This window comes from Barbus barbus, assembly GCF_936440315.1.
Source record: "Barbus barbus genome assembly, chromosome: 12".
NCBI classification, from domain to species: domain Eukaryota; kingdom Metazoa; phylum Chordata; class Actinopteri; order Cypriniformes; family Cyprinidae; genus Barbus; species Barbus barbus.
Genome location: NC_136740.1, coordinates 16,388,795 through 16,409,539, shown reverse-complemented (window position 1 = coordinate 16,409,539; position 20,745 = coordinate 16,388,795). Strand labels below are relative to the sequence as shown.

Below are 20,745 nucleotides of genomic sequence, written 5' to 3'. Positions count from 1 at the left end.
CTTTGAAAGCAGTAATGAATTTTTTGATGGCATTTTTAATTGGTCGAAATAAGTATGTGTAAATTATTTTACATGACACAGATGCCGTTAAAATAATAATAATAATAATAATAATAATAAAAGTAAAATACAATTTCACACTGCCTAAAAACAAACAAGAAATCTACATAGAATATATCTAAACTATAATTTAATAAAAAAATCTGATAAAAATCTTAAAACCCCCCAAAAAGTAACCCTGAATAGTCTAATTATTTAAAGTCCATCTTAGGTACTTAGACCAGACAGAGCCCCAAGTTTGAACTTTTGACCTAGAAACCGCAAACAGCAATAAAACAGCAAACGATAAAAGACGTTCTTCACACCCTGATAAGATCTGACACATCACTCACAACCTCATTTCTGTTCCGCCTGGATTTAGACAGCTTTATGCTTTTCCTTCAGCCTTAAATCTAGGAGTAAACTTTATTAACAATAATAATAATTTGCCATTTGTGACCCTGGACCACAAAACTAGTCTTAAGTGTCAATTTTACGAAATTGAGATTTCTACATAATCTGAAATCTGAATAAATAAGCTTTCCATTGATGTATGGTTTGTTAGGGTTGGACAATATTTGTCCGAGATACAACTATTTGAAAATCTGGAATATGAGGGTGCAAAAAAATAAAAATATTGAGAATCGCCTTTAAAGTTGTCCAAATGAAGTCCTTAGCCATGCATATTACTAATCAAAAATTAAGTTTTGATATATTTATGGTAAGAAATTTACTAAATATCTTCATGGAACATGATCTCTACTTTTGGCATAAAAGAAAAATGTATAATTTTGACCCACACAATGTATTTTTGGCTATTGCTACAAATATACTCCAGTGACTTAAGACTGGTTTTGTGGTCCAGAGCCACATTTATTAAGTAATATATAAATAGTTTCAAAGGATATAGACTCCAGAAACTGATCCTGTAAGTATCCCATGGAACTGTCATGACCAATAATAGGGCTGTAAGAACAGAAAGCGGTTTAATTATTCATTAACAATATTTAGCTGTTTAAACTATGCAGTCTCATCATACATTCCTCCAGTTTCACCATTAGCTGACTTGTAATAAACTACAGTAGTGGCCAAAAGTGAAGTCTGGAGAGGATATTTCTCAATATTTGCTTTTAATGATCAAAATATATTACAAAGAGGAAAAAAAAACGTCTTGGTTAAAATTTAACTGAAAAAAATATTTGGCAATAACTTGCCAAAAGCAAAACTAAAAAGTTGGCAGGAAATACAGCATACATTGAATACAAGTATTTTTTATATTTTTTATATAAATATATATTTTATTACACAGTCATTCTCCAGGGCAGTACTCATTAAGTTTTGTGTTGTGCATAATTTCTTAGTATGACATGATTTATAATATTTTTTTTGTCTTATAAATAAAACTGCATTTATTTCACCACTAGAGAGCACTGTCACTGCTTGTGAAGCCATATGGGTTAGTGTTCTTTTTATTTATTTATTAAATTAATTTATACATAATTGATTCTTTAATGAATTCCTGCATAGAAGAAAAATATACAGATCATGGGAGATGTGTACACAAATCAAGCCTGAAGTGTCAAATCGTGACAAATCGCGATTCAATATCGCATCATATCATTTGATTTTTTTTTTTCCTTATCAGGGATTTGTTTGATTTCCTAATATGGATGTGTCTCACATAAATCTTAAAAAAAAGCACCATTCTGTTAATAAATAATATTTTATTCATTAAAATAACATAAAATGTGGCATTTGTAAACTTACAAACAGCAATATAGGAACATCACACATTATTCTCAAAAATACTGTTTCCTATTTTTACTGAATAAATATCCACCTTTACACAGAAAAAAGAGAATTTGCAAATTTAAAGGACATTGGATATTGCACATTTTAATTGAGACTTTCTCAAATGTTTTGCTTTTAGCTTTAGTGTAGGGCATGAATAAACGGAGGAAAACAAAGATCAAATGTGTCAGATTTTGAAGTTCATGAGTAGTCCTGCAGTGACAAAAGAAGTCTTTAAAGCATCTAATTTCTCTTGGTGAAGGACTCGTACAGGGAGGTGAGCTGGGCCTGCAGGTCCTGTGCGTAGGGATCCAGCTTTTCCTTCAGGTCTTCAGCGTAGGGTGTGAGACTCTGCTGGACCATCTGGGCTCTCTCTCTAATCTGGGTCTGGAGGTCCTCAGTCAGGGGTGTCACGGTCTTCTGGAACTCCTGCAGACGCTGGTCCACTTTCTCCTTGAGCTCAGCAGTGTAGGGCTCCAGCTGAGCCTGCAGCTCCTTCACGCTCTGCTCCATGTTTCCTCTCAGCTCCTCGCTCTTCTGGAGCAGAGTGGCCTTCAGGGTCTCAGAGTCCAGGGAGTCAGCATATGGAGCCATGGCTGTCCTGATCTCCTCCATTCTCTGCTGGATCTGGCTCTTGAGGTTGTCAGCATAGGGCTCCAGTTTGTCTTTCACGCTGATCAGGTCCTGTCCCAGACGCTCCCTCAACACTTCAGCCTCCTTGGTGATTTTGGTCATCAGCTCTTCAGTCAGAGGATCCATCTGTTTCTTGAGGGTGACGGCATATTCGCTGGCCATATCGGCACTCTGGGTCAGTCTGGCACTGTCATATGGAGAAGAACATTTGAGTTTCTTCTCAGGGCGCAAGAAATACTCTAAACCAGTGTCCTGCAAGTAAATATTTTTGACTTACTCGACTTCCTGTCCCAGTTGGGAAGACCTGATCATCTTAACGGTTTCCTCTGCGGTTTGTGTTGCCTTCGCAACATGGCTCCAGAAAGCATCTGTCAGCTGCTCCAGCTGTGGCTTGGGCTCATCAGCATGGAAGAGGTTGGCCTGGCAACCTGTTGATGGAGCATTTCAGAATGATTAAATTGTATTGTTAGTACATTCCAGTTCACTAGAATTTATCAAGCCAGAAACATTTTTTACCTGTAAATACAGCAAGTGCAAGCACCACAAGAACCTTCATGATGTTCAGTTTTAATCTGTAAGTAAAAGACACTTTTAATCAATGTCTCTCTTAAATAAATTTGTTTAAAATGCAGCGTTTTGAATTGACTGAAAAGTAAGGCTGTTTTCTTACCTGTGTCAACGTGTTTGAATTGATGCTGTCCTGTCTGAAGAACAAGTGTGAAGGTGGCTGTTTCACATCTGTATTTATATTGCACGGGGAGGTTATTGCTGTAGTGGAAACCCAAAGTCCAGTGGGTAGTGCCTTGCTGTCACTACTCCACATCATAATGTCCTGACTGTACCTTCAACCACCACAGATTCTCAAATTCAGTGCAGATAATGATAAGAGTGGAACTTTGTCTTTGAAAGCAGTAATGAATTTTTTGATGGAATTTTTAATTGGTCGAAATAAGTATGTGTAAATTATTTTACATGACACAGATGTCGTTAAAATAATAATAATAATAATAAAAGTAAAATACAATTTCACACTGCCTAAAAACAAACAAGAAATCTACATATAAGAATATATCTAAACTATAATTTAGTGAAAAAATCTGATAAAAATCTTAAAACCCCCCAAAAAGTAACCCTGAATAGTCTAATTATTTAAAGTCCATCTTAGGTACTTAGACCAGACAGAGCCCCAAGTTTGAACTTTTGACCTAGAAACCGCAAACAGCAATAAAACAGCAAACGATAAAAGACGTTCTACACACCCTGATAAGATCTGACACATCACTCACAACCTCATTTCTGTTCCGCCTGGATTTAGACAGCTTTATGCTTTTCCTTCAGCCTTAAATCTAGGAGTAAACTTTATTAACAATAATAATAATTTGCCATTTGTGACCCTGGACCACAAAACTAGTCTTAAGTGTCAATTTTACGAAATTGAGATTTCTACATAATCTGAAATCTGAATAAATAAGCTTTCCATTGATGTATGGTTTGTTAGGGTTGGACAATATTTGGCCGAGATACAACTATTTGAAAATCTGGAATATGAGGGTGCAAAAAAATTAAAATATTGAGAATCGCCTTTAAAGTTGTCCAAATGAAGTCCTTAGCCATGCATATTACTAATCAAAAATTAAGTTTTGATATATTTATGGTAAGAAATTTACTAAATATCTTTATGGAACATGATCTCTACTTAATATGCTAATGACTTTTGGCATAAAAGAAAAATGTATAATTTTGACCCACACGATGTATTTTTGGCTATTGCTACAAATATACTCCAGCGACTAAAGACTGGTTTTGTGGTCCAGAGCCACATTTATTAAGTAATATATAAATAGTTTCAAAGGATATAGACTCCAGAGACTGATCCTGTAAGTATCCCATGGAACTGTCATGACCAATAATAGGGCTGTAAGAACAGAAAGCGGTTTAATTATTCATTAACAATATTTAGCTGTTTAAACTATGCAGTCTCATCATACATTCCTCCAGTTTCACCATTAGCTGACTTGTAATAAACTACAGTAGTGGCCAAAAGTGAAGTCTGGAGAGAATATTTCTCAATATTTGCTTTTAATGATCAAAATATATTACAAAGAGGAAAAAAAAACGTCTTGGTTAAAATTTAACTGAAAAAAATATTTGGCAATAACTTGCCAAAAGCAAAACTAAAAAGTTGGCAGGAAATACAGCATACATTGAATACAAGTATTTTTTATTTTTTTATATAAATATATATTTTATTACACAGTCATTCTCCAGGGCAGTACTCATTAAGTTTTGTGTTGTGCATAATTTCTTAGTATGACATGATTTATAATATTTTTTTTGTCTTATTATAAATAAAACTGCATTTATTTCACCACTAGAGAGCACTGTCACTGCTTGTGAAGCCATATGGGTTAGTGTTCTTTTTATTTATTTATTAAATTAATTTATACATAATTGATTCTTTAATGAATTCCTGCATAGAAGAAAAATATACAGATCATGTGAGATGTGTACACAAATCAAGCCTGAAGTGTCAAATCAAACTCAAATGAAGCAATTGTAGAAAATCTTTCAAATTTAGCTAAAATATTGATAGAGTCTAAATTATTAAGGGATCTCAAGAAAACGTAATCTGTCTCCTCAAATATATTATGCTAAATTTAATAGTTCTTTTTATCATAGATTTATTAATGTGCATAATTCAATAATAAGTCTTCATCGCATAGTCTAGCATAATAAACTCATGTTTTTATAAATTGGACATGCAGTCTTATGTATCAGTGACAAATGATAATAGATGGCACATGTTTTATTGTTGTAATAACAAGAAAAGAAAAAAAAACTAAAAACATCACAATGTAATATAGAAATATGAAAAAAAAAAAAAAAAACTCTGCAGATTAAATGTGGGCCTGGAGATCTTCAGGTGATGCAGCAACATATTTTTGCATATCCTGCAGATATTGGCCTACATATATATATATATATATATATATATATATATATATATAAAATATATTTTTGATGCATATCATTTGATATATTTTTTTTCCTTATCAGGGATTTGTTTGATTTCCTAATATGTATGTCTCACATAAATCTTAAAAAAAAGCACCATTCTGTTAATAAATAATATTTTATTCATCATTAAAATAACATAAAATGTGGCATTTGTAAACTTACAAACAGCAATATAGGAACATCACACATTATTCTCAAAAATACTGTTTCCTATTTTTACTGAATAAATATCCACCTTTACACAGAAAAAAGAGAATTTGCAAATTTAAAGGACATTGGATATTGCACATTTTAATTATTGAGACTTTCTCAAATGTTTTGCTTTTAGCTTTAGTGTAGGGCATGAATAAACGGAGGAAAACAAAGATCAAATGTGTCAGATTTTGAAGTTCATGAGTAGTCCTGCAGTGACAAAAGAAGTCTTTAAAGCATCTAATTTCTCTTGGTGAAGGACTCGTACAGGGAGGTGAGCTGGGCCTGCAGGTCCTGTGCGTAGGGATCCAGCTTTTCCTTCAGGTCTTCAGCGTAGGGTGTGAGACTCTGCTGGACCATCTGGGCTCTCTCTCTAATCTGGGTCTGGAGGTCCTCAGTCAGGGGTGTCAAGGTCTTCTGGAACTCCTGCAGACGCTGGTCCACTTTCTCCTTGAGCTCAGCAGTGTAGGGCTCCAGCTGAGCCTGCAGCTCCTTCACGCTCTGCTTCATGTTTCCTCTCAGCTCCTCGCTCTTCTGGAGCAGAGTGGCCTTCAGGGTCTCAGAGTCCAGGGAGTCAGCATATGGCACCATGGCTGTCCTGATCTCCTCCATTCTCTGCTGGATCTGGCTCTTGAGGTTGTCAGCATAGGGCTCCAGTTTGTCTCTCACGCTGATCAGGTCCTGTCCCAGACGCTCCCTCAACACTTCAGCCTCCTTGGTGATTTTGGTCATCAGCTCTTCAGTCAGAGGATCCATCTGTTTCTTGAGGGTGACGGCATATTCGCTGGCCATATCGGCACTCTGGGTCAGTCTGGCACTGTCATATGGAGAAGAACATTTGAGTTTCTTCTCAGGGCGCAAGAAATACTCTAAACCAGTGTCCTGCAAGTAAATATTTTTGACTTACTCGACTTCCTGTCCCAGTTGGGAAGACCTGATCATCTTAACGGTATCCTCTGCGGTTTTTGTTGCCTTCGCAACATAGCTCCAGAAAGCATCTGTCAGCTGCTCCAGCTGTGGCTTGGGCTCATCAGCATGGAAGAGGTTGGCCTGGCAACCTGTTGATGGAGCATTTCAGAATGATTAAATTGTATTGTTAGTACATTCCAGTTCACTAGAATTTATCAAGCCAGAAACATTTTTTACCTGTAAATACAGCAAGTGCAAGCACCACAAGAACCTTCATGATGTTCAGTTTTAATCTGTAAGTAAAAGACACTTTTAATCAATGTCTCTCTTAAATAAATTTGTTTAAAATGCAGCGTTTTGAATTGACTGAAAAGTAAGGCTGTTTTCTTACCTGTGTCAACGTGTTTGAATTGATGCTGTCCTGTCTGAAGAACAAGTGTGAAGGTGGCTGTTTCACATCTGTATTTATATTGCACGGGGAGGTTATTGCTGTAGTGGAAACCCAAAGTCCAGTGGGTAGTGCCTTGCTGTCACTACTCCACATCATAATGTCCTGACTGTACCTTCAACCACCACAGATTCTCAAATTCAGTGCAGATAATGATAAGAGTGGAACTTTGTCTTTGAAAGCAGTAATGAATTTTTTGATGGAATTTTTAATTGGTCGAAATAAGTATGTGTAAATTATTTTACATGACACAGATGCCGTTAAAATAATAATAATAATAATAATAATAATAATAATAATAAAAGTAAAATACAATTTCACACTGCCTAAAAACAAACAAGAAATCTACATATAAGAATATATCTAAACTATAATTTAGTGAAAACATCTGATAAAAATCTTAAAACCCCCCAAAAAGTAACCCTGAATAGTCTAATTATTTAAAGTCCATCTTAGGTACTTAGACCAGACAGAGCCCCAAGTTTGAACTTTTGACCTAGAAACCGCAAACAGCAATAAAACAGCAAACGATAAAAGACGTTCTTCACACCCTGATAAGATCTGACACATCACTCACAACCAGTGTTGGGGGTAACGCATTACAAGTAATGCGAGTTACGTAATAATATTACTTTTTTCAAGTAACTAGTAAAGTAACGCATTACTTTTTAATTTACAAGAAAATATCTGAGTTACTTTTTCAAAAAAGTAACGCCAGTTACTTTTCCCCATTTATTGACTGACAGTGCGCTGTGTGAGCATGCTGTTACTATAGATCTAAATGTGAATGTGCATGAATTCATCCCACTCGCAAAAAACAGATTTAGTATTCATCAAAATGAATTAAAACAGTAAAATGCAAACTCAGAATATGACATAAACCTGCAATAATTAAATATGTTAAATAACACAAATGTATCTAATCCCATTTTATAAACCAATGTCTTTGCTGCTGACCTTTGATGATCCAGTTCAACCATATTAATAAGCAAAAATGACTTTAGATAAACTAACAATTGTACTTCATTGTTTTTTTATTGCCGAAGAATGTTAAACCTTCTTATCCTGAGTTTTACTTTACAGACGTGAATTTACTTTTCCTTCACAAGATACAGGGCTTTTACATTTGTATTAATGTAATTTCTTGTATTAAAAACAATCAAGCCCTGCTCATATTTAAAAAATAACGCAAAAGTAACGTAACGCATTACTTTCCATAAAAAGTAGCTAAGTAACGTAATTAGTTACTTTTCTAGGGAGTAACGCAATATTGTTATGCATTACTTTTAAAAGTAACTTTCCCCAACACTGCTCACAACCTCATTTCTGTTCCTGCTGGATTTAGGCAGCTTTATGCTTTTCCTTCAGCCTTAAATCTAGGAGTAAACTTTATTAACAATAATAATAATTTGCCATTTGTGACCCTGGACCACAAAACTAGTTTTAAGTGTCAATTTTACGAAATTGAGATTTCTACATAATCTGAAATCTGAATAAATAAGCTTTCCATTGATGTATGGTTTGTTAGGGTTGGACAATATTTGGCCGAGATACAACTATTTGAAAATCTGGAATATGAGGGTGCAAAAAAATAAAAATATTGAGAAAATCGCCTTTAAAGTTGTCCAAATGAAGTCCTTAGCCATGCATATTACTATTCAAAAATTAAGTTTTGATATATTTACGGTAAGAAATTTACTAAATATCTTTATGGAACATGATCTCTACTTAATATGCTAATGACTTTTGACATAAAAGAAAAATGTATAATTTTGACCCACACGATGTATTTTTGGCTATTGCTACAAATATACTCCAGCGACTAAAGACTGGTTTTGTGGTCCAGAGCCACATTTATTAAGTAATATATAAATAGTTTCAAAGGATATAGACTCCAGAGACTGATCCTGTAAGTATCCCATGGAACTGTCATGACCAATAATAGGGCTGTAAGAACAGAAAGCGGTTTAATTATTCATTAACAATATTTAGCTGTTTAAACTATGCAGTCTCATCATACATTCCTCCAGTTTCACCATTAGCTGACTTATAATAAACTACAGTAGTGGCCAAAAGTGAAGTCTGGAGAGGATATTTCTCAATATTTGCTTTTAATGATCAAAATATATTACAAAGAGGAAAAAAACGTCTTGGTTCAAATTTAACTGAAAAAAAATATTTGCCAATAACTTGCCAAAAGCAAAACTGAAAAGTTGGCAGGAAATACAGCATACATTGAATACAAGTGTTTTTTTTTTATATATATATATATATTTTTTTTTATTACACAGTCATTCTCCAGGGCAGTACTCATTAAGTTTTGTGTTGTGCATAATTTCTTAGTATGACATGATTTATAATAGTTTTTTTGTCTTATTATAAATAAAACTGCATTTATTTCACCACTAGAGAGCACTGTCACTGCTTGTGAAGCCATATGGGTTAGTGTTCTTTTTATTTATTTATTAAATTCATTTATACATAATTGATTCTTTAATGAATTCCTGCATAGAAGAAAAATATTGAGATCATGGGAGATGTGTACACAAATCAAGCCTGAAGTGTCAAATCAAACTCAAATGAAGCAATTGTAGAAAATCTTTCAAATTTAGCTAAAATATTGATAGAGTCTAAATTATTAAGGGATCTCAAGAAAACTTAATCTGTCTCCTCAAATATATTATGCTAAATTTAACAGTTCTTTTTATCATAGATTTATTAATGTGCATAATTCAATAATAAGTCTTCATCGCATAGTCTGGCATAATAAACTCATGTTTTTATAAATTGGACATGCAGTCTTATGTATCAGTGACAAATGATAATAGATGGCACATGTTTTATTGTTGTAATAAGAAAAGAAAAAAAACTAAAAACATCCCAATGTAATACAGAAATATATATAAAAAAAACTCTGCAGATTAAATGTGGGCCTGGAGATCTTCAGGTGATGCAGCAACATATTTTTGCATATCCTGCAGATATTGGCCTACATATATATATATATATATATATATATAAAATATATTTTTGATGCATATCATTTGATATATGTTTTTTCCTTATCAGGGATTTGTTTGATTTCCTAATATGTATGTCTCACATAAATCTAAAAAAAAAAGCACCATTCTGTTAATAAATAATATTTTATTCATTAAAATAACATAAAATGTGGCATTTGTAAACTTACAAACAGGAATATAGGAACATCACACATTATTCTCAAAAATAATGTTTCCTATTTTTACTGAATAAATATCCACCTTTACACAGAAAAAAGAGAATTTGCAAATTTAAAGGACATTGGATATTGCACATTTTAATTATTGAGACTTTCTCAAATGTTTTGCTTTTAGCTTTAGTGTAGGGCATGAATAAACGGAGGAAAACAAAGATCAAATGTGTCAGATTTTGAAGTTCATGAGTAGTCCTGCAGTGACAAAAGAAGTCTTTAAAGCATCTAATTTCTCTTGGTGAAGGACTCGTACAGGGAGGTGAGCTGGGCCTGCAGGTCCTGTGCGTAGGGATCCAGCTTTTCCTTCAGGTCTTCAGCGTAGGGTGTGAGACTCTGCTGGACCATCTGGGCTCTCTCTCTAATCTGGGTCTGGAGGTCCTCAGTCAGGGGTGTCACGGTCTTCTGGAACTCCTGCAGACGCTGGTCCACTTTCTCCTTGAGCTCAGCAGTGTAGGGCTCCAGCTGAGCCTGCAGCTCCTTCACGCTCTGCTCCATGTTTCCTCTCAGCTCCTCGCTCTTCTGGAGCAGAGTGGCCTTCAGGGTCTCAGAGTCCAGGGAGTCAGCATATGGCACCATGGCTGTCCTGATCTCCTCCATTCTCTGCTGGATCTGGCTCTTGAGGTTGTCAGCATAGGGCTCCAGTTTGTCTCTCACGCTGATCAGGTCCTGTCCCAGACGCTCCCTCAACACTTCAGCCTCCTTGGTGATTTTGGTCATCAGCTCTTCAGTCAGAGGATCCATCTGTTTCTTGAGGGTGACGGCATATTCGCTGGCCATATCGGCACTCTGGGTCAGTCTGGCACTGTCATATGGAGAAGAACATTTGAGTTTCTTCTCAGGGCGCAAGAAATACTCTAAACAAGTGTCCTGCAAGTAAATGTTTTTGACTTACTTGACTTCCTGTCCCAGTTGGGAAGACCTGATCATCTTAACGGTATCCTCTGCGGTTTGTGTTGCCTTCGCAACATAGCTCCAGAAAGCATCTGTCAGCTGCTCCAGCTGTGGCTTGGGCTCATCAGCATAGAAGAGGTTGGCCTGGCAACCTGTTGATGGAGCATTTCAGAATGATTAAATTGTATTGTTAGTACATTCCAGTTCACTAGAATTTATCAAGCCAGAAACATTTTTTACCTGTAAATACAGCAAGTGCAAGCACCACAAGAACCTTCATGATGTTCAGTTTTAATCTGTAAGTAAAAGACACTTTTAATCAATGTCTCTCTTAAATAAATTTGTTTAAAATGCAGCGTTTTGAATTGACTGAAAAGTAAGGCTGTTTTCTTACCTGTGTCAACGTGTTTGAATTGATGCTGTCCTGTCTGAAGAACAAGTGTGAAGGTGGCTGTTTCACATCTGTATTTATATTGCACGGGGAGGTTATTGCTGTAGTGGAAACCCAAAGTCCAGTGGGTAGTGCCTTGCTGTCACTACTCCACATCATAATGTCCTGACTGTACCTTCAACCACCACAGATTCTCAAATTCAGTGCAGATAATGATAAGAGTGGAACTTTGTCTTTGAAAGCAGTAATGAATTTTTTGATGGAATTTTTAATTGGTCGAAATAAGTATGTGTAAATTATTTTACATGACACAGATGCCGTTAAAATAATAATAATAATAATAAAAGTAAAATACAATTTCACACTGCCTAAAAACAAACAAGAAATCTACATAGAATATATCTAAACTATAATTTAATGAAAAAATCTGATAAAAATCTTAAAACCCCCCAAAAAGTAACCCTGAATAGTCTAATTATTTAAAGTCCATCTTAGGTACTTAGACCAGACAGAGCCCCAAGTTTGAACTTTTGACCTAGAAACCGCAAACAGCAATAAAACAGCAAACGATAAAAGACGTTCTTCACACCCTGATAAGATCTGACACATCACTCACAACCAGTGTTGGGGGTAACGCATTACAAGTAATGCGAGTTACGTAATAATATTACTTTTTTCAAGTAACTAGTAAAGTAACGCATTACTTTTTAATTTACAAGAAAATATCTGAGTTACTTTTCCCCATTTATTGACTGACAGTGCGCTGTGTGAGCATGCTGTTACTATAGATCTAAATGTGAATGTGCATGAATTCATCCCACTCGCAAAAAACAGATTTAATATTCATCAAAATGAATTAAAACAGTAAAATGCAAACTCAGAATATGACACAAACCTGCAATAATTAAATATGTTAAACAACACAAATGTATCTAATCTCATTTTATTAACCAATGTCTTTGCTGCTGACCTTTGATGATCCAGTTCAACCATATTAATAAGCAAAAATGACTTTAGATAAACTAACAATTGTACTTCATTGTTTTTTTATTGCCGAAGAATGTTAAACCTTCTTATCCTGAGTTTTACTTTACAGACGTGAATTTACTTTTCCTTCACAAGATACAGGGCTTTTACATTTGTATTAATGTAATTTCTTGTATTAAAAACAATCAAGCCCTGCTCATATTTAAAAAATAACGCAAAAGTAACGTAACGCATTACTTTCCATAAAAAGTAGCTAAGTAACGTAATTAGTTACTTTTCTAGGGAGTAACGCAATATTGTTATGCATTACTTTTAAAAGTAACTTTCCCCAACACTGCTCACAACCTCATTTCTGTTCCTGCTGGATTTAGGCAGCTTTATGCTTTTCCTTCAGCCTTAAATCTAGGAGTAAACTTTATTAACAATAATAATAATTTGCCATTTGTGACCCTGGACCACAAAACTAGTTTTTAGTGTCAATTTTACGAAATTGAGATTTCTACATAATCTGAAATCTGAATAAATAAGCTTTCCATTGATGTATGGTTTGTTAGGGTTGGACAATATTTGGCCGAGATACAACTATTTGAAAATCTGGAATATGAGGGTGCAAAAAAATAAAAATATTGAGAAAATCGCCTTTAAAGTTGTCCAAATGAAGTCCTTAGCCATGCATATTACTAATCAAAAATTTTATTTTGATATATTTATGGTAAGAAATTTACTAAATATCTTTATGGAACATGATCTCTACTTAATATGCTAATGACTTTTGGCATAAAAGAAAAATGTATAATTTTGACCCACACAATGTATTTTTGGCTATTGCTACAAATATACTCCAGTGACTTAAGACTGGTTTTGTGGTCCAGAGCCACATTTATTAAGTAATATATAAATAGTTTCAAAGGATATAGACTCCAGAGACTGATCCTGTAAGTATCCCATGGAACTGTCATGACCAATAATAGGGCTGTAAGAACAGAAAGCTGTTTAATTATTCATTAACAATATTTAGCTGTTTAAACTATGCAGTCTCATCATACATTCCTCCAGTTTCACCATTAGCTGACTTATAATAAACTACAGTAGTGGCCAAAAGTGAAGTCTGGAGAGAATATTTCTCAATATTTGCTTTTAATGATCAAAATATATTGCAAAGAGGAAAAAAACGTCTTGGTTCAAATTTAACTGAAAAAAAATATTTGGCAATAACTTGCCAAAAGCAAAACTAAAAAGTTGGCAGGAAATACAGCATACATTGAATACAAGTTTTTTATATATATATATATATATATATATATATATTTATTTATTACACAGTCATTCTCCAGGGCAGTACTCATTAAGTTTTGTGTTGTGCATAATTTCTTAGTATGACATGATTTATAATAGTTTTTTTGTCTTATTATAAATAAAACTGCATTTATTTCACCACTAGAGAGCACTGTCACTGCTTGTGAAGCCATATGGGTTAGTGTTCTTTTTATTTATTTATTAAATTAATTTATACATAATTGATTCTTTAATGAATTCCTGCATAGAAGAAAAATATTGAGATCATGGGAGATGTGTACACAAATCAAGCCTGAAGTGTCAAATCAAACTCAAATGAAGCAATTGTAGAAAATCTTTCAAATTTAGCTAAAATATTGATAGAGTCTAAATTATTAAGGGATCTCAAGAAAACTTAATCTGTCTCCTCAAATATATTATGCTAAATTTAACAGTTCTTTTTATCATAGATTTATTAATGTGCATAATTCAATAATAAGTCTTCATCGCATAGTCTGGCATAATAAACTCATGTTTTTATAAATTGGACATGCAGTCTTATGTATCAGTGACAAATGATAATAGATGGCACATGTTTTATTGTTGTAATAAGAAAAGAAAAAAACTAAAAACATCACAATGTAATACAGAAATATATATAAAAAAAAACTCTGCAGATTAAATGTGGGCCTGGAGATCTTCAGGTGATGCAGCAACATATTTTTGCATTTCCTGCAGATATTGGCCTACATTATCCTTGAGCTCAGCAGTGTAGGGCTCCAGCTGAGCCTGCAGCTCCTTCACGCTCTGCTCCAGGTTTCCTCTCAGCTCCTCGCTCTTCTGGAGCAGAGTGGCCTTCAGGGTCTCAGAGTCAGCATTTGGACCCATGAGCTGCTGCACTCTCTGCTGGATCTGGCTCTTGAGGTTATCAGCATAGGGCTCCAGTTTGTCTCTTATGATGTTCAGGTCCTTTTCAAAACGCTCCCTCAACACTTCAGCCTCCTTGGTGACTTTGGTCATCTGATCTTCAGATGGAGGAGTCTGTGTTAGTCTAGTGTGGAGAGGAAAGGTATAATTTATATCTGGTAAATATTACTAATTCATTTTGCTAAACATAGCAATAGTGGTAAATTTGACTTACTTGACTTCCTGTTTCAGCTGGGAGGTCCTTATCACATGGGATGTTTCGTCAGTAGGATGTACTGCTTGGGCAATATAGTTCCAAAATGCATTTATGAAGAGTTCAAGAAACGGACTGCATTAGATAAACTGGCTTGGCAACCTGGAAATACATTGAGTCATTTTAGAGGAGTCATTTATAAAGTCATAAAAGTTTGGAATAGCATATTTTTAATATTCAGCTTCTTCAAACTATGTATAAAGGGTTCCCATGTGTACTACTATGTAAACTATTTTCAAGCATCTACACACAAGTGTAAATTAAAAAGGCTTTAAATTCATGAGAAACAAATTCATGTGTCCAAACTTTCTGAACACATCAAGAATATGATGTAGTACGTTTCATCCCCTAGGAACTTTAATTGAAGGTAAATGTATTATTTTATTATTATGTATTATATTATTATATTATATTATATTAAAAGTAAGTTATTTCAGTAGTAATATCTAACCTGTAAAAACAGCCAATGCAAGAACTGCAAGAACCTTCATGGTTTTCTTGCTTCGCCTGTAAAATTACAACAATTTAATCATATTTTACATACAACATATTTTGAACTAATAAAAAGTGAATTTCTCTTCTTACCTTTGTCAGTATGATTTAATTTGACCCTGTCCGGAGTGAAGAGTAAGAGTGATTGCTGTTTCATAGCTGTATTTATATATCATTATTTGAATATCTCCAGTGGATGCTTATCTAGATACATTGTGTCTACAGACTCTTTGTCCCAAGATGTGTAGGTCTGGATGTCACTTGAAAGCACCAGGCTCATGAATTACTGCATACACCTGCGTAAGCACTGATTATGAAGTGCAGACATTGTCAATGCATGTTCTATCATTAGTACAGCCAGAAGAGACTGGAACAGGTCCACCTTTGGAAGTCCTTAAACTTATCTAATCTTTATATAATTTTAAAAGAAATCGGTTGAGATGACCTTTATCATTTCTGCATGATTTGTCAGAGTTTGTTTATTTAAAGATTTTTTACACACTTGCAGACTTTTTAGAAATATTGTGTATTTCTGTCTGTGTATTAGATTTCGTATCCAATGCCACATTTGAACCTTTCAAAGCATACAGTCACTCTTGTATTATTTTCTAGAAGCAGTTCTCATTGTTAGATAACTAGACCCTATGTTTATAGAAATTAAAACATTCCTATATTAAAAATTGTCAACTTAACCTTGTGCATTTTCAGGACTACTTAAATGTAATATTTTGAAGTTTCTACATTTACATTTAGTCATTTAGCAGATGCTTTTATCCAAAGCGACTTACAAATCAGGAAAATAGAAGCAATTAAAAAAAAAAAAAAAACATGCTTTATAAGTTATAAGTATATGACATTATAGTTGTGCTGGACACAAGTGGACAAATAAAATATTTAGAAGCATTGGGTTTATAAATGGCAGATGTTTTATTGTTGCATAAATAAGACAAATGACATACTTGGGATTTGCAAGAAACAACATTTTCTGTCAGACATAAAAAAGACTTGCTAAATTGAAATAAATAAACTTCAGCTAGAAAAGACCAACGTTTCTGCGTCTGTATGAATGGTTAAAGTGTAAACAACAGTATATTCTATATTAGTGTTAGGTCTACATGTAAAACCAAAGATATTGTTGTTGCCTAGCAGTTTGATTTAGGTCACGGTTATTGGAGAGATATGGGATTTTGGAGTCACGATGGAAGGAAAAACAGTTCTGTTAGGGATAAAAGAAGTCTTTAAAGCATCTAATTTCTCTTGGTGAAGGACTCGTACAGGGAGGTGAGCTGGGCCTGCAGGTCCTGTGCGTAGGGATCCAGCTTTCCCTTCAGGTCTTCAGCGTAGGGTGTGAGACTCTGCTGGACCATCTGGGCTCTCTCTCTAATCTGGGTCTGGAGGTCCTCAGTCAGGGGTGTCACGGTCTTCTGGAACTCCTGCAGATGTTGATCCACTTTCTCCTTGAGCTCAGCAGTGTAGGGCTCCAGCTGAGCCTGCAGCTCCTTTACGCTCTGCTCCATGTTTCCTCTCAGCTCCTCGCTCTTCTGGAGCAGAGTGGCCTTCAGGGTCTCAGAGTCCAGGGAGTCAGCATATGGCACCATGGCCGTCCTGAGCTCCTCCACTCTCTGCTGGATCTGGCTCTTGAGGTTGTCAGCATAGGGTTCCAGTTTGTCTCTCACGCTGATCAGGTCCTGTCCCAGACGCTCCCTCAACACTTCAGCCTCCTTGGTGATTTTGGTCATCAACTCTTCAGTCAGAGGATCCATCTGTTTCTTGAGGGTGACGGCATATTCGCTGGCCATATCGGCACTCTGGGTCAGTCTGGCACTGCGATGTGGAAATGTGAAATGTGTATTTGCATTAATGCAATTCAAGAGTTTAGTATTTCAGACACACAATGTGACTTCTTAACATTACTTACTTGACTTCCTGACCAAGTTGAGATTCTCTGATCATTTTCAGCGTGTCCTCTGCGGTGCGTGTGGCCTGGGCAACATAGCTCCAGAAACCATCTGTCAGCTGCTCCAACTGTGGCTTGGGCTCATCAGCATAAAACAGGTTGGCTTGGCAACCTGGTAAAAATACAGATAATGAAGTTTAAGTCTGCCAGTCAGTTTCCAAATCTGCTCAAACAGCTAAATATTGTGTATTTTGTCATATTAGTAGTTTCTCAGTATATTTAAATTACTCAAATTCAGTGCAGGTCTTGGCATAGATCTAATATTATTTTAATTTATAAGTCATTTTTTTAGCTTCTTGGCCATATATGATTTACCTGTGAATGCCACAAATGCAAGTACCAGATACAATTTCATTTTCACAGTTGTTTGCTAAACAAAGAGAGAGAGAAAAAAATAATTATTATTTACATTTACATATCCTAAAGCATTGCACATTTATTTAGACAATACCTTTCACTGAGCAATTTGTTGTAGTATTTTAGTAATTTATTATTGTCCGACAAGCTTAAATTACCTTGAAGTCCCACAGTTATTTCTTAGTCCAGTAAGCATAAGTGAGGACAGGCTGTGGCTATATATATATATGTGTGTGTGTGTGTGTGTGTGCGCGCAGTTGAATAATCCAAAGAAAAAAATCAAAGTCCATCATCCAGTGCCATGCTGTCAGTGCTGCTCCCCCCACCGTCACTTCAGCCTGCTGTCACATGATGTTGTGCTTTGAACCTACTGATACTGAGTCTCCATTCAAATGGATCTCCATAGAAATCACATTCTTTTCCTTTCTCTAGACAGAGTCTGGTGTATTTAGTGGCTATGATAACATTTAGCATTTGGCTCAGTTTCAGTTGTTAGCTCTAAATTGTAACTTGAATGCAATGTAAGTCGCTTTGGATAAAAGCGTCTGCTAAATGCATAAATGTAAATGTAAATAATAAGATTTCAGAAAATGAACCCGATTTTTAAAAATGTCATTAGTTTGTCATAATTCACAGATGATCAGTGACTGATTAACTTTAGTTTACTTTACGTAATATCACATTAAATAACTGCTTTCTTAAAAATATGAAATAAAAAACTTTCAACTTTTTCACCCACTTTCTTAATTAATCACTATAAAGTTATGACCTTTTTTGCCGCCACAGTATTTAGTTCAGATTGGGATGTGAACTCTGAACTGAAAGTGTACGGGGGCAGTTGTCTTATACCAACGCATATGGCAGCATCCCCTTTCTGTTTTTATTTATTTATTTGTTTTGGAAAATTTTATGTTGTAAAACATTTTATTTTCAATTGATTTGCAATTTACTTTTACTACACCAAAAAGAAACAAAGAAAAAAAGAAACTGTTTTGTCATGGTATATTCAGTAGAAAAGTGCTTTTAATGAATTCAAGCTTCAATATATGGAACAGGATATGTTTGTATGTGAAAAGGTGAAAGCCAAAAATAATAAGATAATAATGTATCAACTCAATTTAATTGTAATTACATGGAAAAGTGAGTGAACTATTTCTTTTAAGTGCTTGTGAATAAAAATAGCAACATATAGGAAACGCTAAACATTAAATAGCGTCATAATTGTGTTGGGTTACACAAGGTATTTTTCTGATTTAGATGGTCTGTGACTGTGGAAAGGTGATCGATTACTCAGATCAAGGACAATGGTGCTTTTGTTGACTAGTAGGCCTATTTATTGACCAAATTCCATGGGGATTTTTAAAAAATTATGTTTATTTGATATAATAACTAATAACTGTATTCCAGAGATTCTTTAAATGTTATTATTAGTACATTTGAGACTGGAACACCTTACATTCACTTAGACTGTATATGTTTAGTGTACAATGTGCAATTTAATGTCATCAATTGTGTTGAGCTTTGATTTAAATGGGTGAATTGCTGTTTTCACATGAAGAAAACTACAGAGTTTAAACAAAGTGGCTCATTCAGCATTATTATACACTTTCTGTTAGACTCAACCAGACACACCTCTCCCGTCATCCAGCCAGCGTGGAGGGGCAGAGTCCGCTTACAACACTTCAACTGGATATCTGATTTCCTCCACACATAAACAACATTTACTGTAACCTTGAGTATTCAGAACACAGAAAAAAACATGGAATCTGTAACTATTGCTAAACAGAATGTCTGATTGTTGTGCTGTTTTTATAAATATGTTAGAGTAAACCTATTTTCTTGAGGTTTCATGTATGTTTGATTGTCCAATAGTACTTAAAAAGTAAAATATATCCAGCCAAATTAGACTTTATCACAGTGTGAGTTATAAATGCATATAAATAGAACACAAAGGAATTTCAACTTGTACATCGTTAAACATACAGTAATGTTTCTGTCCTGGATTATTGTTGGTAAGATCGAGATATGATTGGAGCACTATTTATTTGTCTGTGAGTGTTTTCAGTGTCATGGATGCCCATTGAAGCTCACAGTGACTATTGCATTACTGTCCCAAATACACAAGGAGTTTGATCAGAGATTGGCATTGTCATCCACAGATTGTTTTTGTGCTAATGCATGCAGGCAAGCACATGTTAGTTTGGCCAGTGTCGGCACAGACAGTGTCTTCTTCACTGATGAACAGATTAGATATCTGAGGCTTTGATGAAGAAAGGTCAGTGTACGAATACAAAGACTTGTTTGTGTACTTAGGTTGTAGCTGAGTTGATGTAACACAAACTGGAACATATGTGTTTGTAACATACAAAAGATACATAGAACTAACTTAATAATCATTAACTCTTTATTAACTTTACTCTGGGTAACAAACCCACTTTTTTCATTTTGCAAGATAAATGGTAAAATGTGTGCACCAAACTTTACATGTTTGATAAAAGTTCTGGCCTGAAGACATCTATACGTCAATATTCAGTTATAGTCATAGCACCACCAGCTGGCAGCAGGAAGTTTGACACATATAAATGAGTTTAACATGTTTCTCCTATATTAACCTCTTTAAAAGCATATTGTCCACCGTTCACTGTTTTCCTAAAGACACCCGGTGATGGTGAATTTTCATTTTGAATTTTTATTTTTATTTATCTCTGTGGACAAGTGTTTGTACAACTAAACTCTCAGATGACCTTTTTTATAATACATATTTTCAAATGTTTGTTGAGTTTCTGATTTTTACTACCTGTCCATGACTATGCACACATTTGGTTTCACACAATAATGCTGAATACATCATAATGAAACCATTTTAGTGGTTTAAGTACAGTATGTATGCATTGGTATTTGAAGAACCAAAGCTTTCAAGATCTTGGAAAACTTGAGATCTTGAGTGTTG

At 34.7% G+C, this 20,745-nt stretch overlaps 4 protein-coding genes across 5 annotated transcripts; all 4 read right to left on the bottom strand.

Moving 5' to 3' along the window:
• Positions 1–1,889: 1,889 nt before the first annotated feature.
• LOC306877735 (uncharacterized protein) lies at positions 1,890–3,171 on the bottom strand. Its single transcript, XM_079429673.1, has 4 exons — positions 3,134–3,171; positions 2,980–3,035; positions 2,741–2,891; positions 1,890–2,650 (listed from the first exon to the last, which is right to left on the bottom strand). Exons 2-4 carry the CDS (start codon positions 3,017–3,019, stop codon positions 2,074–2,076), a joined length of 768 nt encoding a protein of 255 aa, XP_079285799.1. The 5' UTR covers positions 3,020–3,035; positions 3,134–3,171; the 3' UTR covers positions 1,890–2,073.
• A 2,590-nt stretch (positions 3,172–5,761) lies between these two features.
• LOC306877736 (uncharacterized protein) lies at positions 5,762–7,011 on the bottom strand. The gene is made up of 4 exons (XM_079429674.1): positions 6,974–7,011; positions 6,820–6,875; positions 6,581–6,731; positions 5,762–6,490 (listed from the first exon to the last, which is right to left on the bottom strand). Exons 2-4 carry the CDS (start codon positions 6,857–6,859, stop codon positions 5,914–5,916), a joined length of 768 nt encoding a protein of 255 aa, XP_079285800.1. The 5' UTR covers positions 6,860–6,875; positions 6,974–7,011; the 3' UTR covers positions 5,762–5,913.
• A 3,381-nt stretch (positions 7,012–10,392) lies between these two features.
• On the bottom strand, positions 10,393–11,587 carry LOC306878370 (uncharacterized protein). Its single transcript, XM_079430684.1, has 4 exons — positions 11,551–11,587; positions 11,397–11,452; positions 11,158–11,308; positions 10,393–11,067 (listed from the first exon to the last, which is right to left on the bottom strand). The coding sequence occupies exons 2-4, from the start codon at positions 11,434–11,436 to the stop codon at positions 10,491–10,493; spliced, it is 768 nt and encodes a 255-aa protein (XP_079286810.1). The 5' UTR covers positions 11,437–11,452; positions 11,551–11,587; the 3' UTR covers positions 10,393–10,490.
• Positions 11,588–16,384: 4,797 nt separating this feature from the next.
• Positions 16,385–18,018, bottom strand: LOC306878403 (uncharacterized protein). Of its 2 annotated transcripts, none has more exons than XM_079430739.1 (4): positions 17,954–18,018; positions 17,754–17,808; positions 17,400–17,550; positions 16,385–17,305 (listed from the first exon to the last, which is right to left on the bottom strand). In XM_079430739.1, exons 2-4 carry the CDS (start codon positions 17,791–17,793, stop codon positions 16,729–16,731), a joined length of 768 nt encoding a protein of 255 aa, XP_079286865.1. In that variant the 5' UTR covers positions 17,794–17,808; positions 17,954–18,018; the 3' UTR covers positions 16,385–16,728. The 2 variants fall into 2 exon arrangements, with proteins under 2 accessions (XP_079286865.1, XP_079286866.1); XM_079430740.1 differs by having other exon boundaries at positions 17,890–17,980.
• Positions 18,019–20,745: the final 2,727 nt, after the last annotated feature.